Raw genomic sequence first — 21,283 nt, 5'->3', positions numbered from 1 at the left:
GTCCTTTCCTCCGACCACCTGCTCCCCACCCCAGACTGCTAGCAAATTAGGAAGGAGTCGGGAGTGAAGCTGGAGAATTTAATTCCTAAACAATGACCTCTGGGTTTGCTCCACCCCCCATTCCAGATGGGGGCCAGGATAGGGCTTTGCTGATTGTCACAGTTGAGGTGCCAGGACCGAGTGTGGGGGACCACCCCCGGCCAGAACAGAGTGGCAGGTGCAGATCAAGCTGGAGCAGGTGGGAGGCAGGCGGGTTTGCAGAAGACTGGGGCAGAGTGGGGGCCCCCGGGCCCGCCCGCCCACCCCACCCTCAGGGCCCCAGGCCCCCCTCCTCCAGCCCCTGCCGACCCTGGGGGCTGGGAGACAGGCTCCCGGAGGAGGCCAGGGCCTCCCGATCAGGTCCCCAGCAGCCACCACCACCAGGGTCTACAGTCTCTAGGCGCAAGGCGGGTAGCAAGCCCAGGCTTCGAGGCACAGATGGTGGGAAGGCCCAGGCCCCCGGCAGCACAGGGGGCCCCTCCTCACTGCTGCCCCGGCTGCCACCATCGCCGCCCCCTTCAGGGGCCGCCCAGGGCAGGCGGCGGCTCTGGGGCGAGGGGCTTCGGCTGGTGCCCCGGCGCTCCCGGGAAGAGGGCCGCAGGGCGAGGCTGGGGAAGCGGGCCAGGCCTGGGCTCCGGCTGCGGTGCCGCTTGGACTTGCCGGGGCTGGGGCTGCGGGACTTGGGTGCCAGCAGCTCCAGGGTGCTGTCATCCTCATCCTCCGAGCTGGTGCCCGAGCTGTCTGTGCTGCTGCTGGTCGGCTCCGAGGTAGGCAGCGAGATCTGGGGGCGGCGGGAGCGAGGCTGCTCACTGGGGTGCCCCTCTCCCTAACCTGCTGTGGAGGCCTCTGGGAACCCCTCCCGCCCTCCCTGGAAGGCCCAGGAAGGTCAGGCTATTGTAGAGCTCACAGAGAACGCAGAGGCTCTAGAGGAAATGAGTCTTTTGGAGCCACCTCCCCACCCCCAGCCCCAAACCCTGCAGCCAGGAGCACTCACCTGGAAGGGCTCAGTGACACCAATGAGGATGCTGTGGGTATGGCTGTAATAACCTAGAATGAAGTCTCCATGGCCTTTGGGCAGTGACTCCTCACTGAATGTCACCTGGTGGGTCGGGAGGTTTAGGCCCAGGTTGTGGTGAGGGAGGCAGCCTCAGGACCCCTGAAACTGAATCCTGAGCCCCCAAGGGCAATGAGGGCTTCTTCCCACTCTCCCTCTCCCCTTAAATACCTGGTAGGCGCTCCCGTCCACATCCTCGTGTTTGGCCCAGACATAAGCCACGTAGTCCTTGCAGTGACGGAAACCCACCTGGGGCGAGAGCAATCAGGATCGTGACCCGTAACGGTGACCCTAGCAGCCTCCCTGGGTGACATCAAACTCTGGAGAAGCCCCGTATGGGTCCCTGGCTGCCCCTTCAGGCCCCAAGTTCCCTCCCCAATCTGCTGACCGCCCCTGCCCTTCTCACCCGGTACAAGCCGATCCAGTCCCAGGAGCTGCGGGCGAACACTGTCTCTATGCGGTATCTCACCACGGCCTGCTCTGGCCGCACCCACTCGTCTGCCACCTCCAGCCGTACCAGAGGTACGTCGTCTCTGAAAGCAAACTGCCCAGGGGCAGGGGGCAATATCAGAGGAGACCCTCTAGCATTCTCTGCACCTAGATCCCTTGGGCCTGAGTCAGCACAAATGGGCTGAGATGAAGGGCCTTTGAGGCCACTACATGGACTGGGAAACAGGAGGAGAAGCAGGCCCAGGATAAATGCCAGGCTTCCTGCCTCCCAGCTCAGGCCTTTTGTCCTTAGCCTCTGTGGGGAGTGAATGAGAACACAGTGTTGACCCTTGGTAGACTGTGGGTTTGGCCCTGGCTCTGCCACAGGCATGCAGTGTGACCCGAGGTGAGTTTCTTGACCTCTCTGAATACCTGGGCTCCTGTCTGTAAACTCTGATGGATCACATTCACATTTAACTCTTGGGGTTGCTCTGCAGATTCAGCGAGATACCATATAAAGCATCCTATATACTTCTCAATATACAGTAGGTGCTCAATGAATGACTCACTTATACACTAACAAAGGAGACAGGTAAAGTCCCACGATGCCCTGGATATTCTGGGCTAAACTGAACACCCCTGAGCTGGCAAGTAGAGCTCTGGGGAGAAGCCAGAAGACCTTCTAGGCTCTGCTACTAACCTGCTCAGGACCTCAGGTAAGTCCCAAGCCACCCTAAGTGAGACTCAGCTCCCCCCCCTGTACTAAGGGACCACTATGAACCTTGTTTGTTACCAATCTGTGGAGACAAATGATAACCATGAGTCTCCTCTTCCCAGGGTCACCTGGGTTGATCGGGGGGTCACCATGGGGATGACGTTGCTGGGGTGGCAGGTCGCCAGGGTGCTGGCTCCAGCTCTGTCCCTTGGGGAAGGACTCAGGGGGTACCATCCTCAGGCTTTTGTTGGCTCCCGTTTATCTGGTTTCCACTTTCTTCCCCGCCTCAGCTTCTAAGCCAAGCTGCTTCAGAAGAAACCAGCACCTCCTCTCCCTGCCCCTGGGTACCCGATAGCAGGAACCAGGCTGGGGTGGCCAGGCTAGGGTCTTGGAAACACCCTCCAGGGCCTTGCGGGGTCAAAACTCCTGCTGAGCCCTGTTCTGTGCTGCTTTGGGTAAGAGACTGAAGTTCCCTGAGGCTCTGTTTCCCTCATCAGTGAAACCAGGAGGAGAATGTGGACCTCCTTGGGGCTTACCAGGACATTCAAAAGGGTGACACATTGACGTATCCTACACAGGCTCAGGCGCAAAGCCAGAGGAGGAGGTGAGGAGGCGCTCAACAGGTTTCATAAGGGAGAGTTCTAGATAAAGAATGCAGGATAGAGCACCCAAAAAGAGTGGTTCTCAAGGTGAGGTCCCTGACTGGGGATTAAACCTCACATTCAAGGCTTTTACCAGAGGTCATGGGAAGCCAGACATAGGCAGATTTCCATTCCTAGCTGAGGACACTGGCTGCTGTCCAGCCGACTGATCATATGACAAAGTTAGCTGGGAAAATATTCTCTGGCTTGCTGGGCTCCATCTTATCAGATCAAGAGAATCGGAGAGCCCAGAGTTGGGTTTCAGGGCTGGAAAGTGGGCTCCACCCTATTGTGCCACTGAGCCTGTGTGTGACCTGGGGCTCATGCCTACCCCACTAAGAGCCTCCGTTTTCCTGGAAAAAAACAACAAACAAACAAAAAAACAGAGTTGGATCACACGATCTCTAAGATCCAGTTCTGACATTCTTGGATTTCCCCTCTTTACTTTCGCAAGTAGGTGCCTCAATCCTAAACACAAAGCTAAATTTTATAGTAACTATTCAGAGTCTAGCTGTATATTGTTCTATATCTCTACTCCCTCTCTCCACCACATACGGTAAGATGGTAAATAAATAATAAGTGAATGTGAATGAACACTACATGGCATTTGAGTATATATTTTGAGTTTGCTCGTCTTACTGAATATGTGAATTTCAACACAATTGCCCTAACCATTTCTTGGAAAAGGAGAGCTAGAAATGAATGGAAAAGACATCCTCTTCTAAATCAGCCTAGCCTGGGTTCAAATCCTAACTCTTCCCTTTGTTAACCATGTGACCCCAGGAAACGGATGCTGTGTCTCTGAGCCTCAGGGTTTTTTTCATCTAAAAACGGAGATCATAATCCCACTCCCAGTCTGTTATGTAAGTGGATGGTGGTGAGGGCCTGGGGTTACCCATGGGCAGTGGGATGCTGAGCTGGGTTTGGGGATGTCATGAGGGGAGGCCAGGACTCACGTGCAGGACAAATTGGGCAGCCACAGGCTTGTGGTCACTGACGGTATATTCCATGTGGCTGCGGTAGCTGTGCTGGGTCACCTGGAGCCGGTGGCTCTCCCTTCCTGAGGGGCTGGGACCTCCACCTGGAGCCTTGACCTTCCACAGGATACGGTCTGTCCAGGCTGGCTTCCGCTTCTTCGCACTGCGATGGGCAGGAGTAACCTGAGTATCAGGGGCCGTGAGTCGAGCCCCCCTGATCCCCTTTCCTCTCCTTTATCCTTATTCCTTTATCCCCTTTATCCTGTCTCAGCCTGCACCCCCACCTCTCGTCCTGGGGCTGAGCTCACCTGGTATCATATTTGTTAGTACCCACGTCAAACTTGAAGGTGGGTGCAAAGTTGAGGGGCCCCTCCTGGAAGCCCTTCAGGATGGGCCAGGTGTTCTTGGCCATGTTGAGCTGTGAGGGTCCAGAAGCAGAGAATTGGACAAGAGCTTGGGCAGAGCAGGTGAGGGCAAGGACCATCACCTAGGGTACAGGTGGTCCTAGGGCGTGTTTTGTGTGCTTGGGGTTTGGGGTACAGGTTGCAATTCCCCCACCTGGTCTTTCTCCCAGAGCTGGTGGAGCTGCTCACTATCGATGGCAAGCTTGACAAAGTGCAGGTCATAGCTCTCTATGCGGAAGTTCAGGTCTCCGAACCAGAACACGAGGCTGTTCCGGGAAGGGAGGAGGGGTGGTCAGCGGGGTCCATGGGAAGAAGAGCCCAATTCCATCTTCTCTGCCCCCATCCAACCTGACAGTGGTAGTTGCTCCCAGTGATGACACCGGGGGCTGAGTGAGTTGTCAGGTTCTGACTCCCAGCAAGGTTCTGCCCCTCAGCAAAGATCCATCCTGCAGGATCCATCCACTTCCCGATCAAAGTGAAGGTCACTCAGTCGTGTCTGACTCTTTGTGACCCCATGGACTACACAGTCCATGGAATTCTCCAGGCCAGAATACTGGAGTGGGTAGCCTTTCCCTTCGCCAGGAGATCTTCCCAACCTAGGGATCGAACTCAGGTCTCCTACATTGCAGGCGGATTCTTTACCAGCTGAGCCACAAGGGAAGCCCAAGAATACTAGAGTGGGTAGCCTATCCTTTCTCCAGAGGATCTTCCCGACCCAGGAATCAACCCGGGGTCTCCTGCATTGCAGGCGGATGGGGGACGCCCTCCCGCATTCCGGTTCCTAGACGTAGTGTGGGTGGTCTCCGCCCCCATAGGCCCCGCCTCTCCCTACAGGGCCTTCCTACCACTTCTCTTCCACTTCAGTCACTTCAGTCGTGTCCGACTCTGCGCGACCCTATGGACAGCAGCCCACCAGGCTCCTCGGTCCACGGGATTCTCTAGGCAAGAATACTGGAGTGGGTTGCCACTTCCTTCTCCAGCCTCTTCCACTAGCCCCACCCAAGCTCCAAGAGGCCCATACTCGTGATCCAGGATGCCTTGAGCGCCAGGCCCCTGGAACTGCTGGAGGCTGAGGATGGTCTGGAAGTTGTCCTTGCGCTGCTCCGCTTTATCCATGTGGGCCGGCAGGTGGCAGTTCAGGAAGCACAGCATGTGCCCAAAGGCAGCCAGACGCACGCTCACTCCACCCTTGTTGCCCTGCGGAGACAGGTTGGGCGGGTCGTGGGCGGGGCTTAGGCAGGGAGGTGAGCCCTGGGGCGGGGTTTGGGTGGGCCTGGTCAGCGGGTGTGGCTCAGGACTGGTGCAGGCTTGGAGAGGGGTGGGTTCTAAGGAAAGGAATGGAACACTAGGAAGTGGTGCGAATAGAAACCGGCCACTCTGCAAGCCCACGGACCGCAGCCCGCCAAGCTCCTCTGTCCATGAAAATTTCCAGGCAAGATTACTGGAGTGGGTTGACATGTCCTACTCCAGGGGATCTTCCCGACCCAGGGATCGAACCCTCATCTCCTGTGTCTCCTGCATTGGCAGGCTGATTCTTGACCTCTTTGCCACCTAGGAAAGTTTTATAGACAGGGGTGGGGTCTAGAAAAGGAGAGGTGGCGGTGGGTGGGGAGAGGCAGGTCTCAGAGTAAGGGGTGGAGTTTGGGGAGGGGATGTTGCCACTGCTTGGGGGCCGGGGACTAATCTACAGACGGCTTAGGTCCCTGGTCCCTCCCAGGCCCCTTCCACGCTCACCCAGTAGCCTCCCAGGCCAGTGCGCGTGCAGTCCGTCTGCACGTCCCTCAGGAAGGGCAGATGGTAGTACTTGGCGAACAGCAGCAAGATGACGCCCTGCATCCGCACGGTGCTCACCTGCAGCAGAGGCGAGAGGAGGCTGGGCGGCGGGACGCGGCTCCCACGCCGCCCTCGCCTTTTCCGGTCCTTAAGGATCTGCTCCTCCATCCTCCTTTCAGGGACCCGGCCACAGAGGCTCAGCGGGCCCCGCAGTGAGTCAAGGCAGAGCTAGCGCTGGGAAGCCAGGGGGGGCTCCACCTCCCCGGGGGGCGGCTGAGGGAGGCGTTACCAGCACAAAGTTGAAGGGCCCCAGAGCGTCCATGAAGAGCTCGCTCCACTGGTCCGTGAAGAGCGCGTCCTTGAGCCGCTTGTTGATCATGGAGTTCACTTCCTGCAACCTGGGGGGCCGGGGGGGGGGCGGATGGCGAGGCGGTGTTCAGATTGGGGGCGCCCTAGGAACCGCTCCCATGGGCAAGGGGCTGGGAGGGAGTCTGCTCGCCCTGCCCCCTCACCCTATGGCGATCATGTCTCAGGAGGGAGTCTGCTCGCCCTGCCCCCTCACCCTATGGCGATCATATCTGCCCTGTCACTGTCACCGCTGGTGCTGCCCAGGTGGAGAAGGGACGTGACATCGTCGGGGGGCATGGCGGTGCCCACGTTCCACGTGACCACAGTGATCCTGGGGATGGGGGGATGGGAGGGGTTACTACTGGGCGCCACCCCTTACCCTCAAGCTCCCTCCCACAGGGCTCTTAATGGGGAGACAAGCTGTGGGTGAATACCCTCAGGAGGACCCACCGTGGGCCCAGGACCCCTCCCACCAGACTCTCCAGGGGAGATCAACTGAGGCAGGGGTGGGCAAGTCCCTTCCGAGGGGACTGCTGTCTCCTGAGGGTCCCAGAGTGGGTCTCACACCCCCAGGGACTCTTCCTTAGGGGGGTCAGCTGGGGCAGAGTAGGGCCCAACCTCAGAGCTCAAGCCCTGGCAGCCAGCCTCTCGGGAGAAGGCCCTCACCAGAAGCCAGGGTCGCTCTTGCAGGTGGGCTGGGCTGACCAAGAGGAGGATGATGAGGTGGGTGTAGAAGAGGAGGTGGTCACCGGGACTGCAGTTTCTCTGGGCTGAAGGCTGGGACTCAGACGCTCCCCAGGCCCGGCACCCTGGGTGCTAGGCCTGGGGAGGGCCATCTCAGGAGCTGGGGGGACACCTGGGGAGCGGTTGGGGGATCGGCTGGGGGAGCGGCTGGGAGACCGAGGCGGCTTGGGCAGAGGTGGGGGCACAGTCTGGGCTAAGGTGGCCCCTGGCTGAAAGGTGGGGGACAGAAGTCCCGGGGAGCGAGTGCTAGGCTCTGGAGGACCCTGGCCCACATCCAGGGGCAGGGTCTGGGGTGGCCGGGGCAAGACAGAATCCTCAGGGCTGCTGCAGGGGACCTCAGGCCGGGCTCTGAAGGAGGGGGAGACCCGAGGATCTGGGGGGCCTTGGATCAAGGATGGGGAGCCCACAGCACTAGATGCCTGAGCTGGGGCCGGGAGATGCCCTTCAGAATGGGGCGGAGGTCTAGGGGCTGGAGCGTCCCTCTGTTTAGCTGGTGTCCATCCTGTGGAGGCCAGGGCTGGCGTCACGGATGCTGGAGCCAGGACCTGTTCCTGAGATGGCGACAGAACCGGACTGGGCCCTGGGGAAGGGCTGGAGGGGGGCTGTGGGGGCTGTTTCTCAGATGTCACAGCCAGGCTCAGGCCTGAAGCAGCCAGTGCTGGCTTGGGTCCCATGGAGGCAGGTGGCACCTGCTTCTGGTCCCTGGACAATGGAGCCAGCCTGGGCACCGGGGTAGCTGAGGGAGGCCTTGGCCCAGCTGAGGCAGACATCAGGAGCTGCCCCAGGGACGTCGGAGCCGGGACTGAGCCTGAGGTCGCAGGAGGAGGCTTCGGCCCAGCCGAGGCAGACATCACCAACTGGCCCACTGATGCTGGAGCTAGGCCGGAGCGGCGGTGGGCAGGAGCTGTTTTCTGCCCTCCAGGGGTGGCCGCTGGAGCCAAGACGGGTCGGGGAGACGCCAGAGCCAGCCTTGGGCCCTCTGAGGAAGGCGGAATTGCTGCTCGCGGCCCCACAGGCATCACAGCCAACCGCGGTTCCAAGGGCACTGGGGCTGACTTCTTCGCTGGGAGCTGAAAACGTGAGTCCATCTTGTACGCGTGCGTGCTAAGTCACTCAGTCATGTCTGACTCTTTGCGACCCCATGGACTGTAGCCCGCCAGGCTCCTCTGTCCAGGCAAGAATTCTCCAGGCAAGAATACTGGAATGGGTTGCCATGCCCTCCTACAGGGGATCTTCCTGACCCAGGGATCGAACCCGCATCTCAACGTCTCCTGCATTGGCAGGTGGGTTCTTTACCACTAGTACCACCTGGGAAACCCCCATCTTGTATAGGACCGGGCAAAGGCTCAGGGTCAACCAACCCTAAGCAGTCCTCCACCTCACAGAGATCCGAGCAGACTCTGTCTAGCTAGAAAAGGCATATCTTTCTGAGGAAGTTCTTCCTAATTTCTCACCTCAGTCGATTCTGCTGTGAATCAGTTTCTCTTTTAAAGGAAACGGGACACGGAAAACTATCCCCTCTCTCATCTGTGATACCTCTTTCATAGAAGCAGAGTTTAAAATCCCCGACTTTCAGGAAGCAGAGTGTAAGCCTGGGCCTGAGCGCTCCCCTTAACCTCCTGGCTGGCATCTGCTCCCTCGCCACCCTGGAATGTTGGGGGGCTGGAGCCAGCTTCCCTGAGCACCGCCCCACCCCCCTACAGTCCGTGCTGCCCTCCTGGCCGAGGGCTACTGATCTGACCCCCCAGGTCTGCCCACTCTGGACATCCTGGGTCCAGCCTGTTAAACAGCCCCCCTTCCTCCACTGTACCCAGGAACCCTCATGTTCTCCTCTGGCAAACATCCCCAACTCCTCGGTCACAGTCCCCTCTGTCCTCTTCACCTGTTCCCAGATCTCCTGCAGGAGCAAGAGCCCTGCTGGGGCTCGCCATGCTGACCCCAAGCCCAGCTCTGTGTGCCCGTAGGCTAGCATTTCCCTGCCTAGGGCCTCTGTCTCCCTGTCTGTAAAGTGAAGGAAACTGGTGAAGGGTCTGTGGCCACACTGATCCTGGGGAGCCTGGTCTCACCTCTCTGCATTTCTGAGCTCATTTGCTAGGATTGCATTTGAGCTCCAGAGAATTGTCCATCCTCCCAAGTGTGATTTCAAATCCAGAGCAAGTCCAGGGTTCTGTTGATCCTGGTGGCACACGTCTGTGCGCAAGTTGTACCCTCTTACCCTCGTCACTTCACCTGGGAACGTAGGCCAGCAAGTACCCTCTTCCTGTCTGGCAGTGGAGTTGGGGGCATTGGGCCCAGAAGGGAGGCCCTCTCCCTTTCCCGTCTGTCCTGTTTCTGATGCCCCTGTCTCCAGAAGTCAGGATGAAGTGTCCTTTGCCAGGGAGGGCAGATGAAGGTTTGCACTCACCCTGGGGCGGCCCCATCCCTGCCTCCAGAGATGCAGTTCTGCCTGTATCCCGCGTCCTTCTCGGTTCAGAGAACCTGAAACTGTCTCCACCTCTGTCCCCAAACTCAGCTCTTTGAGGCTTGCATTTTGGGCATCTTCCTTGGTTTCTAGTGTCCCACTCCACACCCCACCTAAACACCACACCGCCTCCAGTACTAACAAGTTAGACATCCCAGATGTCACAGTTTCAGTCTTCACGAACAAGCCTCCTCATTTTGCATTGGCTCAGAGAAGACAAGCAACTTGCCCAAGGTCACACAGCAAAGCTGAAGCACAGCTGGGTCCCCTGATACCCAGTCCAGGGCTCTCCCATAGGGTCCTGGAGATGGCTAACTCCATCACTCTCTGGGTATCCCATCGCTACCCCTTCAGACCCTAGGGTACCCTGTTTGCCCAGTCCCTGCTTGGTGGGCAGAGGAGAATGCCAGCCCCTCAGTTGGGGGCACCAAGGTGCCTGCAATGTGTGTGGGGTGTGGGACCAAGGATCAGGAATGTGCAAGACTAGCTTTAGGGGTCTTACCTTGGAGGGTGCCCCAGTTTGTGAAATCCCATGGGGCATGGGCAGGGGGCCCAGGCCAGCCCGGGTCCCTGGCCTTCTGCTGCCACCGACGCCCCGGCCCTCCATGTCTGCAGCCCAGGCAGCCCCAGGTTCCCTCCCGGCTCCAGCTCCAGCTCCAGCTCCTCCGCTCCCCGGGAACCAGTGATGTCATCAGTCGGTTCAACCTGCTGAGAATTTAAAGGCACAGGGACCCACTTTCCAACCTAGAGGTGGTCGGGCAAGGTGGCCTACCCCCTGGGGACGGGCTGCTGAACCTGGAATGGTGTTGGTAGGAGAGGAAAGGGTGGGGAGTGGGCCCATGGGCCTGGAACAGGTCCCAGCATAGTGGAAGCTCTCTTTTTGTTTTCACCCTCCTTCCAATGGGCCTGGCCAGCCCTTACTCAAGGGGGGGCGCTGACATACCTGAGGGTAAGGTAACTCAAAGGATCAGCCCCCTCTCCAGGGCCTTGGAGACACCGGGGTCCTGGCCCTGATCCTGTGACCTTCCTGACTCCCTGCCAACTCAGGGCTTGCCTTGGCCCCCACCTTTGCCCCATTTTCAGGCCCGGGTGCCCGGTCCCCTTCCTGGTTCTATCCTTCCCATCCCAGAGCCAGACGCTCAGGCTCCAGCAACTGGAGCCCTTTTGCCATCTCACCCTCAACACCGGCCCCTCCTCTTCTGTAGACACCGTGCCGCCTGTCCCCACCGCCAGGCCCGGGGGGCTCCTCTCAGCTTTCCTTCTCCAGGACTCACTGGGTGTGGCTTGGGAGAGGGACTTTCTCAAGGTCATCTGGTGAGGTGGGGAGGTCCCTTGAGTCTCAGAGAGGACAGAGAGCTGCCTCTGTGACCCACAAGAGCCAACTGGGGTTTCTGGGGGAAGGGGACTAGGGTGGAGAAAGGCCAAGCAGTGGGAAACAGATGGTGAGAGGGTCAAAAACAGGCCTGGGAACTTCTTTGGCCAGGACCCAGCACAGGGCCTTGTCTCTCCCACACCTAGGGAAGTGTTGCTCTGCTTCTGCCTGTCCCCCACTCTCACTCTTGTCTGCTAAGCGGTCCCTGAAATCTCAGTTCCTCCAGAACTGCTCGATTGCTTAGAAAGGGATGCTCTCACTCCGTTTAGGCAGAAAATGCTCGGTTTTGGGCCCAGAGCTCCTTGCTGGCCACCAGTGCCCTCTGTGTCCTCATGGGCCTGTGTGGCCCCCTGCAAAAAGGTCATGTGGACAGATGCCCCCTTCCCCTCTCCTGGATGGGCTTCCCACCTCCGCTTCACTGTCTCTGGGTCTAGTCTGAGTTTGGGCCCAGTGTCTCTGTGAGGCTGGAATTTGAAGAGCCAGAGACCCAGGCTGCAGTAGGGTCCTGGGGTAGAAAGGTTGTCTTTGGGTGGTGATGGGGGAGGTGATGACAGCGATGACTGCAGGGGTGGAGAGGAAACCGCACACAATTATGATGATGGAAGGGGAGGACCGCCAGTGATGTTGCAGGGGATGAGGTGACGACAGTGATGGGATGGATAGTGTGATAGAAGGGATAGTGGAGGTGATGGTCATGGCAACAGTAGAGGTGATAGCAGAGTTTGGTGATGGTGGAGGGGGCGGAATGAAGAGACGGTGACGAGGGTTATAGTAAAAGCGGAGGAGAGATGTGGGCAGGAGAGGCGTTGGGGGCTGTTATGTTGACGGAAGACGAGGTGGTGGTGGAGTTGGAGGTGAAGATGGGGTGGCAATGAGGGAGGAGGTGAGTGTGGAGATGGTGGTGGTGATGCTCAGGCTGCTAGAAATGGAAAGGAATTTTGAACCTACCCTGCCTAGCCCTCTGACTTCTATTTTACAGATGAAAAACTGAGGCCCTCAGGAGTAGTTGGCTTCTGTCGCAACCCTGGAAGTGACAGAGGACAGATCTGGGTCCCAGGAACCAGTCCTAAGGCTCAGCCACCTGGGCTGATATAGGGACATCAATACCTTTGAAAAGCCAGGCAAATGTCAGGCAAATATATAAGCGTGCAGAGGGGTCCTCTGCAGGGTCTCCACCATCTCTCAGATTCTGCAGAGGACTCTGTTTCTGGCTCTGCCACTGACTGACCTAGAGAGTCACTCAGATTTTGAGTATAATGCAGACTAAAAACAGGAGCTACCTGCTAAGGTTGCTGTGAGAATTCAACCATATAATACATATGAAGGGTTTAGCACAGAGCCCGGCACAAGCAGGGCTTGCCAGGTGGCTCAATGGTAAAGAACCCGCCTTCAGTGCAGGAGAAGCAGGTTCAGTCCCTGGGTTGGGAAGATGCCCTGGAGGAGGGAACAGCAACCCACTCCAGTATTCTTGCCTGGAATATCCCATGGAAAGAGGACCCAGGCGGGCTACAGTTCATAGGGTAACAAAGATCAGAAAAGACCGAGTGACGAAATAGCAGCAGCAACAGCCGGCATAAGCAAGCTCTCCGTGAAGGTAGCTGCCCTGGAGTTACCATCGCCACCACCACCACCATCATCTCTTCCCACCTGCACATTTGGCGGATGACGAAACAGACCCCACATAGTTGTCTTCCTGGGGAGGGGAAGGAAAGGAGGCTCTGAGACCCAGACATGGCCTTGCCACAGGAAGGGGGTGGGGGGCGGACCCCGGCTGAGAAAGGAACAGGGTAAAAGCTATATTTGAGCTCCTGGTGTGATGACTAAGGAGGTTGATAACAGGCTCTGGGGCTCAGGGCGGCAGGCTGGGGGCAGCTGCCAGGGAGAACCGCCCCCCTGGAGACGGCTGTCTCCGGAGGCACCTCCTGGCTCCCAGCTCCCATCCTTCACTCCTGGGGGTAGGGGGCGGTGTTCCAAGGCAGAGAGTACATCTTGTTCTGCCCCCCTGGGAATCTTAGTGTTCCCCTCTAGGCTGTTTGGGTCAGGGACAGGAAAGGAGGTGGCTGATGCATTAGCTCAATCACTCCATAGTAACCCTGTGAGATTGGTAATCAGATCCCAATTTGAGAGAGGAAGAAGTCCCCCTAGGGATTACCCAGCCAGGAGGGGACAGGGCATGGGGTTCTCAGGTAGATGGTGGATAATTCTCCCCCACACAGGTTCCCATTGAACCCTTTCATTTTTAAGGGGAAAAAAAGATTCAGCCACATCAGTTTTAATAATTTGTTTATAATTTATTTTGGCTGTGCTGAGTCTTTGTTGCTGCGTGGGCCTTTCTGTGGTTGTGGTGGGCTCTAGAGCACACAGGTTTCAGGAGTTGTGGCTACCGGGCTTAGTTCGCCCCTCCCCACCACACCCATCCCCTCATCCTGGCATGTGGGATCTTCTGCAACCAGGGATCGAACTGTGTCTGCTGACCCGGCAGGCGGATCCTTTATCACTGAGCCACCAGGAAGCTGTGAACCCATTCTTTGGAGGGGAATCTGCGTTGCCAAACTGAAAAGAGAAGAAATGCCCTGGGAAGCAGAGAGAGAAGCAGGTGCAAAGATACGGAGTGTGCCAGGCTCTGGCTGGGAAAGGATGGACATGTGCCCACACGGCCCTTTGGCTCAGAGTAAATCCCCCGGAAGCAGGGAAGGGAGGGAGAGACTTTCTTCTTCCTCTTCCTCAATCCACCTCCCAGGGTGCCTGAGGATGGTAATGGTACAGAAGGGTCTATCCACCTTTGGTTGGCTCCCTGATCACCTGACCCAGGCCCACTGTAAGGAAGGCCACTAGCTGAGAAATTATTTGAGATGTAGAGGATGCTATGGAGTATTGTGGGAAGGTGGACGAGGTAAGCATCAGGGAGGGCTTCCTGGAGGAGGAAGTATACTGGGCTTGGAGCATTTCTCCTCCCAAGGCTTCACTCCTGAGTTACCTACTGATACCAAGTGCCACATGTTATATTGCTGTCCCCTCTGGGGGAGGTGGCATCCTCATGTCCCACCCTGGCCCTCAAAAAGGGGTTCTAGGAGGAAGAGTGACTTTCCCAAGGTCACACAGCTGGGGCCCAGCTCAAGCATCCATCCTCCCTCTCCTCAATTCCCCCTCCTCCCAGGCAGCCTGGCACTGCTGTCAGCTGCTCTGAAGTGAGCGGCTATTTTTATTCTGGTGCGAGGGGATCTCGGGCAGCAGAGCCATGTAGGTTAGAAGGCTCTAGGAGAACCGGCTTCAGCAAGCAAGGAGAGGTTTAATGCAGCCGCGGAAGATTGCCTGGGGGCCCTCCTTTCTTGCAATGCTGACCTGCCCTCAGCTCCCAGGTCTCTGGAAACATCTTTATCAGAGCTCAGAACAGAGCACAGAGCCAGACTAAATCCTAGCCCTGATCCCAGGTCCAACTTGAGCCCAATCTGGTGTTAACTGAGCCCCGATCCCACACTAAGAATGAGCCTCTACCCCATCTCTAGATTGAGCCCTGACTCTGTCTGGTCAAGTACTGAGGCTGATCCAAGCCTGACTAAGCCTGATCCCAACTTGAGGCCTCTATTCTGGACCCAGATCCACCCCTGAATCCTGGCTTAAGACCAAGCCATAGTCACAGACTGAACTCTAACCTTGGTCCAGACTAACTTTTGATTTTAGACTGGGTCCCAAGTCCAAGTGGAGACTGAGGCCCAAGTGTGGTCATTAACTGGCCTGGGGGCAGGCTGAGTCTTGAACCTAGTCACAGGCTGAGCCCTGACCCTTGGTCACACAGCTGTGCACTGAACTGGCCAAAGGCTGACCGCTGGACTTAGTCACTGAGACCAAATCCCAGTCACTGACTGAGCCTGGACTCCAGCCCCAGCCTCAGTTCTGAATGTGGCCGAAGGCTAAGAACTGACCCTGACCTTGTCTGAGCCTGGCATTGTCACAGTCTAAACCCCAGTACCAGCCCCACCTGAGGAAGCCTGCTGGCCTAGATTCCAGACTGCCACACAGGGTGTGGATTACGAGCAGAGATCTGTTCTGGGAGAACCTGGGCCTCTTGTGGCTGCCGATGCCAGAATGTTCCCGGCACTGTTGTGCCCAGCGTCTCTACCATTGGTTCCACTAGCTGGCTAGTCAACACGCAGCAGCTCAGGCTCCAGCCCCTCCAGAGACCACAGTGTCCAGGTTAATGCAACGAGAGTGGTTTGGTGGCACCTGTCCAGTGAACAGTGTGGGCCCATGAGGCACCGAGCTTTGGCTCTGTCAGCGGAAAAGCCACAGGCTCCATGGGGCCTCTGGCTTCAGCCAGTCTGGGGCCCTTGCTGCGGTATGGTGTGGGGTAGTGGGAACCCAAGGCTGTGACCCATTATTTTTGTAAACAAAGATTACTGTTTGTGTTCAGGTGATGCATACTTACTACAGAAAAAATACTGTAAAGGAGGGAAAAAAATTCACCTATAGATTCAAGTACCAAGAGATGACCGTTTTGATTTCCTGGGCTGTTTCCTTCCAGACTTTGTGTTTTGGTCTAGGATATATATTTATATACACATATTTTATACAATTTTTTGGCTACTCTGTTGCTACCGCAACATCCTTTGCAGCTCATATCCTTGACGGCCTTCAGGAATGGATCCCAAACAGTTAAGTCAGGGAGCATTCCCATTCTCCAGCCACTTGATTGGACCATGGATGGACCTAGTGAACAGTGAGGAAACTTTTGCTGGGGGCTTTTGGGAAAGAAAGTTTGTTTTTTCTCCTGAGGAGTTTACAAAAAAAAAAAAAAATTTCCCCTTGATTAGATGAGTGAAGAAGTCTGTAGTGGTCCTGATTACTGCTGGCAGTCATCTTGACACCAGGCAGATAACTGTGCTAAGGACAAACTGATGTTATGGAAAGCAGAATGGAAAGAGATCAGGCCTTGGTGACTTTATCAACCAGATCAAACCTCATCTGAGCCCTCCCTCCCTGAAATATTTTGTTATTTGAACCAAGAGATTCCATTTATCATTTAAGCCCATTTAACTTGTGGTTTCTGTGACTTGCAACCTGGAGCATCACAATTCCCAGCTGATATTACTGTTTTAGAGCTTAAAAAAAATTAACACCATAACTGAACACTCTCCATGTCATTCAACACTATGCCACATCATTTTAAACAACTGCTTGATTCTGCTTTGTGACCCTATGGACTATATAGTCCATGGAATTCTCCAGGCCAGAATAGTGGAGTGGGTAGCCGTACCCTGGAGAAGGAAATGGCAACCCACTCCAGTATTTTTGCCTGGAGAATCCCATGGACGGAGGAGCCTGGTGGGCTACAGTCCACGGAGTCGCAAAGAGTCAGACACGACTGAGCAACTTCACTTCACTAGCCTTACCCTTCTCCAGGGGATCTTCCCAACCCAGGCATCGAACCCAGGTCTTCTGCATTGCAGGAGGATTCTTTACCAGCTGAGCCACCAGGGAAGCCCAAGAATACTGGAGTGGGTAGCATCTCCCTTCTCCAGGGGATCTTCTCTGGATTGAACCAGGGTCTCCTGCATTGCAGGCAGATTCGTTACCAACTGAGCGATGAGGGAAGCCCAACCTAAGCAAGCACCAGCATTTACTTATCTCATCCCCTGCGATGACATGCTTCTGTCCAAGCTCGTTTTTCCCCATTGTAAACAGTGTCTTGATAAACATCTTAACCTAACCATTGATTCCCTCTCTCAAGATTACTTTGGGTCAAATTCTGAGAAGTGTAATACTGGGTAGAAAAAATATTTTTAGGGTTTTGATTTAATGTGTCAAGTTGCCTTTCAGAAAGCTTGGATGGATTCCCACTTTCACAGCAGTAAACAGTGTTAGACATAGCTTATCATTTCAATAATCTGGATAGAACCAATTATATTTACTGTGTCCTCATGTATTTATGGACAATGAATATTAAATAACAGCCCTAAGCCTATTATATCTTCACAATCAAGTCAGTGAATGGGAGGTAATGATATGAATGAAGGGCTCTAGGCAGACCTGACTTATCCATGAGGTTTAGTGTCTATGGCCCATCATACTTTTAGGGGCCCACAAAAATGTTTTAATTTTTTTTAAATCGGAAGAAAAAAATGAATGAATAATAATGAACCTAGCCTGGATTATATTAATTTCTTTTAAGATCAAAGCAGTTGTAAAATTCAATTTAAAAATGTTTATCTAGCTGCATCACGTGGCATCTTCCTCGCAATCACTAGGGAACTTTCCTTGGGGCAGCAGGCTCTCTAGTGGCACATGGGTTTAGTTGTCAGGATTGAACTTGTGCTGTCTTTAATTACGAGGCAGAGTCATAACCAATGGACCACCAGGGTAGTCCCTCCAATGTCCAATGTAAGATATTTTAATAAAGGAAGGGGCCCAGGAAGGCAAAACTACTGAGCTTCCGTGAAAGTCATAATGCAGCCTTGGCTGGATGCTGAGAATTCTGAGTTCCAGTCCAGATTCAGTGGGAAAAAAGCACTGCGACCAGTGCACAATGTCTGCCTGAGGGCTGAAGAGGGGAAGTGACATCCTGATCTAGTCGTCTTTGTCTTGGTGACATGAACACGGGAATGTTTTGGGTTCAAATCCAAGACCTACAATTTAATCGTCTTACCTTTCTGAGCCTGTTTCCTAGCTTGTAGAAAGGAGATCATTGGGCCTTTTTGAGGTGCTGTGACGGTACTGTTCTAAAGAGCTCTCTCATGTGCTGCTGCTGCTGCTAAGTCGCTTTGGTCATGTCCGACTCTGTGCGACCCCATAGACGGCAGCCCACCAGGCTCCCCCGTCCCTGGGATTCTCCAGGCAAGAACACTGGAGTGGGTTGCCATTTCCTTCTCCAATGCATGAAAGTGAAAAGTGAAAGTGAAGTCGCTCAGTCGTGTCCGACTCTTCGCGACCCCGTGGACTGCAGCCCACCAGGCTCCTCTGTCCCTGGGATTTTCCAGGCAAGAGCACTGGAGTGGGGTGCCATTGCCTTCTCTGCTCTCATGTGTATTAACCCCTTTATCCTCCCAGCTCCGACGTAATATTCCCATCGCCATAACGTTTGCCCAGGAAATTAAAATCCAGACCGGAATCTCATCTAGAGAAGTAAAAAAACAAAACAAACAGAAAACAACACACAAACAAGGATTCCCCAGGCCTTAGTTTCCCCATCTTCCAGTCGGGCGTCTGACCCAGAAACTCCGGTGCCTGTGCGCCTCCCGCCTGCGCCCTCTGCCGGCGAACCGGGGCACTGTCTGGACGCATCCAGTCGGAGCGTCCATCCTGTCGGTCAGCAGAGGGAGGGTGGACGCTGTTGGGACCCGGAAAGTAAAGCTCCGCGGGCCAGAGAGGAGCCCAAACCCCGCCGGGCCGCGCGGGCGGCCCCCACGCAGGTCCTGGGCGGAGACCGAGAGCAGGAGGCGTGGTCCCTAACGGGGCGGGACCTCCAGCGGGGACCCGGCCAGCTCTCCGGGCCAGACGTGGCGCAGTGGCCGGGCGGTTCACCTCCAGCTTGCGGACCATCTTCGGCCGGGTTTCAATGCACCTCCCGCTGCCTCCGCCGCCCCTGCTGCTCCTCCTCGCGGCAGTCGCGGCCGCCACCACCACCTTCCGGCCCGACTGGAACCGTCTACAAGGCCTGGCCCGAGCCCGGGTAGAGGTGAGTGCGGCGGCCCCCCAGCCTAAGGACCACCGCCCCTAAGCCCCGTGACTCCTTAACTTCGCAATCACTGCCCGTTCTGGCACAGGACTTTCCAGACTCCCTCGTTCCCCTCGGACCCGGGACTGCCCCTCCCACTTCCCAGACCCAGAACGCCCCAGCACCCACCGTGGGAGCCCCAGACACCCGATCTTGCGGCCTGGAAATCTGAACCCCTCCCTAGCGCCCCATCTGGCCGGACAACGGGCCCCTATACTTTGGCTCTGTCCCTTAACTTCTGGCTAGTGACTCCCAAATCTGCCTTCTGGAGCCCAACTTCCCACCCGCCCCACCCCCCCACCCCTCCCCCGCCCCACCCCCCCACCCCTCCCCCGCCCAGTCCTCTTTTTTCCTGGAATTCCTCCCCACCCCAGTTCCGGTTGGTCTCTCTCTCTTTCCCCGGAGGGGAGGGATGACCTTCTGGGAGCCTCTCTGCCACGCAGGGCAGGGAGCTGGGAACTGCCTCACTGCCTCACCAACACTTGTTCCTCAGGAATCCCTCCACCCTCCCCTGCCAGGGAATGCCCCATCAAAGTCCCTGTCTGGTTGGGTGACTTGGATCGTCACAGACCCTCTCTGGGCTTTAGGTTTCTCCCTGAAAAAAAAAAAAAAGGGTGGGGGGAGGGCAGTGGGGGGGGTGGAGGGGGAGGAGAAAGAAGGCCTGAAGAGAACAAGAATGGTAGTCCTAGGGTCTGGACTCCCATTGGGAGCTAGCTCCCCTTCAGGGAGTATGGGAGGGGCCTCTCGGGGAAGCAACCAGATGGTATGTAGGGCTAGGCCGCAGGTGGCAGGGAGGGCCGGCTTGGCTCTGCGTGGGCTGAGGCAGGGACCAGATGGTAGGCGTCTCTAATGGGGCCTCCCAGGGAAGTTCTGAGATGTTTCCTTCTGGTTGGCCTCCACTCTGAGGTTCTTGGGGCCACAAGCCTGGCCCAGGTCTCTACTGCCTGAGGGGAGTAGGGTGATCATTTCTCTTGGGTCAACCTGGTGCCAGTGGTAAAGAATCCACCTGCCAGTGCAGGAGATACCAAGAGATGCGGGTTCGATCCCTGGGTTGGGAGGATCCCCTGGAGAAGGGAATGGTAACCCTCTCCAGTATTCTTGCCTGGAGAATCCTATGGACAGAGGAGCCTGGTGGGCTAGAGTCCACAGGGTTGCAAAGAGTTGGACATGGCTGAAGTGACTTTAGCACCCAGGCACAACCATCAGTAAGATGTGCGGGCAAGAGCTCCAAGGCTGGTAAGTGCCCTTCAGGCCTCTGGCTTTGCTCCTCTTGCCCTCTGGTGTGGTTAGGCCTCAGCTTCCCTATCTGCACAGGGTTCCTATTCTGCCTCCACCTCCACATCTTGCGAACCTCTGTTCCAGGGCGTAATCCACAGCCCGCCCCAGCCTAGTCGGGGGATGAGGGTAAAATGGGGGTGAGGGTAGATGTGAGAGGCTCCTGACCTATCCCATTTTGTCCCCCTCCAGACATGTGGAGGATGACAGCTTAATCGCCTGAAGGAGGTGAGTTTGAAGGAAGGAGTCCTCAGCTCTGTCCTCCCTGAGTCTTCTGAGGGGTGGGTAGCATGGTCCCAGTGACTGGATGGGGGAGGGTCCCTGGGCTGGGAGTTAAGAGCCTGTGCCTGACTTGCTCTGTGACACTGGGCTTCAGAGTTGGTACCTGGAGGGCGTTGGGGCCTGATGCTCTGGTTCCTCTGCAGGTGAAGGCCTTCGTCACCCAGGACATCCCACTCTAGTATCCTCTTTCTGTTCTAGGGGAGGGAAGAGAGGGAGGGGATCTTCCAGAATCTCCTTCCACTTAACTTCACTGAGAGAGATGATGAATGGTTTTCATCTGACAAGTGGGGCTGATTGAGAGTGAGCTGCCCCGCGAATTCCGAGGTGGTCTTGGGTTGGCAAGAGAAAATGATTAGGTATGACCGGCACAGACGCCAGAACAGAGAGGAGGCCTTCTTCTTTGAACCCTAATTTCCTCATGTGTAAATGAGGATCCTTGCCCTACCTGGGCAGAGCAAGTAGTGTCCACATCGACGAGGCCCCCAGGAGACCCCACCCGCCTCTGCCCATCACTATCCGCCTTAACATGGTCTGCAGCCACAACCTGGTGATGAAACACCTGCCGGGGGCCGACCCAGAGCTCGTGTTGCTGGGCCACCGCTTTGAGGAACTGGAGGTGAGGCCTGGGGAGGCGGGAGGGGGTCGGGGGGAGGCGGGGCCCGGCGCCCTGACTCCGCCCTTCTCCGGCTGCAGCGAATTCCACTCAGCGACATGACCCGCGAGGAGATCAACGCGCTGGTGCAGGAGCTCGGCTTCTACCGCAAGGCGTCGCCCGACGAGCCTGTGCCCCCGGAGTACCTTCGGGCGCCCGCTAGGCCCGCCGGAGGCACTCCTGACCACGCAGACCTGTAGGTCTGGGGGCGCCACTCCCCCACCCCCCGCCTGAGCCCTGGGGACAGAATGAAGCGCTCAGCGGCCCGGGAGCACCTCCCTCGTTGAGGGCCGACGCCCCGTCCCCGAGCCGGCAGGAATGGAATTGGTGGGGGGGGTCTCTCCTAACCCCTCTCTTCCCTCCCCAGCTCCACTAAATCCCCTTCCGCCTTAACTGAGACTCGATA

The 21,283-nt window shown here is 56.6% G+C and overlaps 2 protein-coding genes across 9 annotated transcripts; one reads left to right on the top strand and one right to left on the bottom strand.

Annotated features, from left to right (window-relative positions):
* Positions 1 to 64: 64 nt before the first annotated feature.
* On the bottom strand, positions 65 to 10,290 carry INPP5J (inositol polyphosphate-5-phosphatase J). Of its 3 annotated transcripts, XM_069557308.1 has the most exons (13): positions 10,088 to 10,290; positions 7,047 to 8,194; positions 6,595 to 6,711; positions 6,322 to 6,430; positions 5,994 to 6,110; positions 5,281 to 5,456; positions 4,414 to 4,525; positions 4,164 to 4,273; positions 3,835 to 4,018; positions 1,500 to 1,637; positions 1,265 to 1,342; positions 1,034 to 1,138; positions 65 to 820 (listed from the first exon to the last, which is right to left on the bottom strand). In XM_069557308.1, exons 1-13 carry the CDS (start codon positions 10,190 to 10,192, stop codon positions 311 to 313), a joined length of 3,009 nt encoding a protein of 1,002 aa, XP_069413409.1. In that variant the 5' UTR covers positions 10,193 to 10,290; the 3' UTR covers positions 65 to 310. The 3 variants fall into 3 exon arrangements, with proteins under 3 accessions (XP_069413409.1, XP_069413410.1, XP_069413411.1); XM_069557309.1 differs by lacking the exons at positions 7,047 to 8,194; positions 10,088 to 10,290 and having other exon boundaries at positions 6,545 to 6,687; XM_069557310.1 differs by lacking the exons at positions 5,994 to 6,110; positions 6,595 to 6,711; positions 7,047 to 8,194; positions 10,088 to 10,290 and having other exon boundaries at positions 6,111 to 6,425.
* Positions 5,523 to 21,270, top strand: SELENOM (selenoprotein M). Of its 6 annotated transcripts, none has more exons than XM_069557316.1 (7): positions 5,523 to 5,691; positions 8,047 to 8,202; positions 18,002 to 18,629; positions 20,136 to 20,171; positions 20,369 to 20,403; positions 20,763 to 20,841; positions 20,919 to 21,270. In XM_069557316.1, exons 3-7 carry the CDS (start codon positions 18,510 to 18,512, stop codon positions 21,075 to 21,077), a joined length of 429 nt encoding a protein of 142 aa, XP_069413417.1. In that variant the 5' UTR covers positions 5,523 to 5,691; positions 8,047 to 8,202; positions 18,002 to 18,509; the 3' UTR covers positions 21,078 to 21,270. The 6 variants fall into 6 exon arrangements, with proteins under 6 accessions (XP_069413417.1, XP_069413419.1, XP_069413423.1 ...); XM_069557318.1 differs by having other exon boundaries at positions 5,529 to 5,691; positions 8,047 to 8,407; XM_069557322.1 differs by having other exon boundaries at positions 5,570 to 5,705.
* The last annotated feature ends 13 nt before the right edge of the window (positions 21,271 to 21,283 follow it).

Source organism: Ovis canadensis, chromosome 17 (genome assembly GCF_042477335.2).
Source record: "Ovis canadensis isolate MfBH-ARS-UI-01 breed Bighorn chromosome 17, ARS-UI_OviCan_v2, whole genome shotgun sequence".
Lineage (NCBI taxonomy): Eukaryota > Metazoa > Chordata > Mammalia > Artiodactyla > Bovidae > Ovis > Ovis canadensis.
Note: the sequence above shows the minus strand (reverse complement) of the source record. Positions and strands in the feature narration are given on the sequence as shown.

What these genes read in the sequence shown, in the direction of transcription:
- INPP5J (XM_069557308.1), bottom strand. Translation starts at nt 10,192, where the DNA reads ATGGAGGGCCGGGGCGTCGGTGGCAGCAGAAGGCCAGGGACCCGGGCT. An exon ending in CTGGCCTGGGAGGCTACTGG is followed by an intron (nt 5,457 to 5,993) that starts GTGAGCGTGGAA and finishes CTGTCTCCGCAG; the next exon opens with GGCAACAAGGGTGGAGTGAG. An exon ending in ACTAACAAATATGATACCAG is followed by an intron (nt 4,019 to 4,163) that starts GTGAGCTCAGCC and finishes TGCCCATCGCAG; the next exon opens with TGCGAAGAAGCGGAAGCCAG.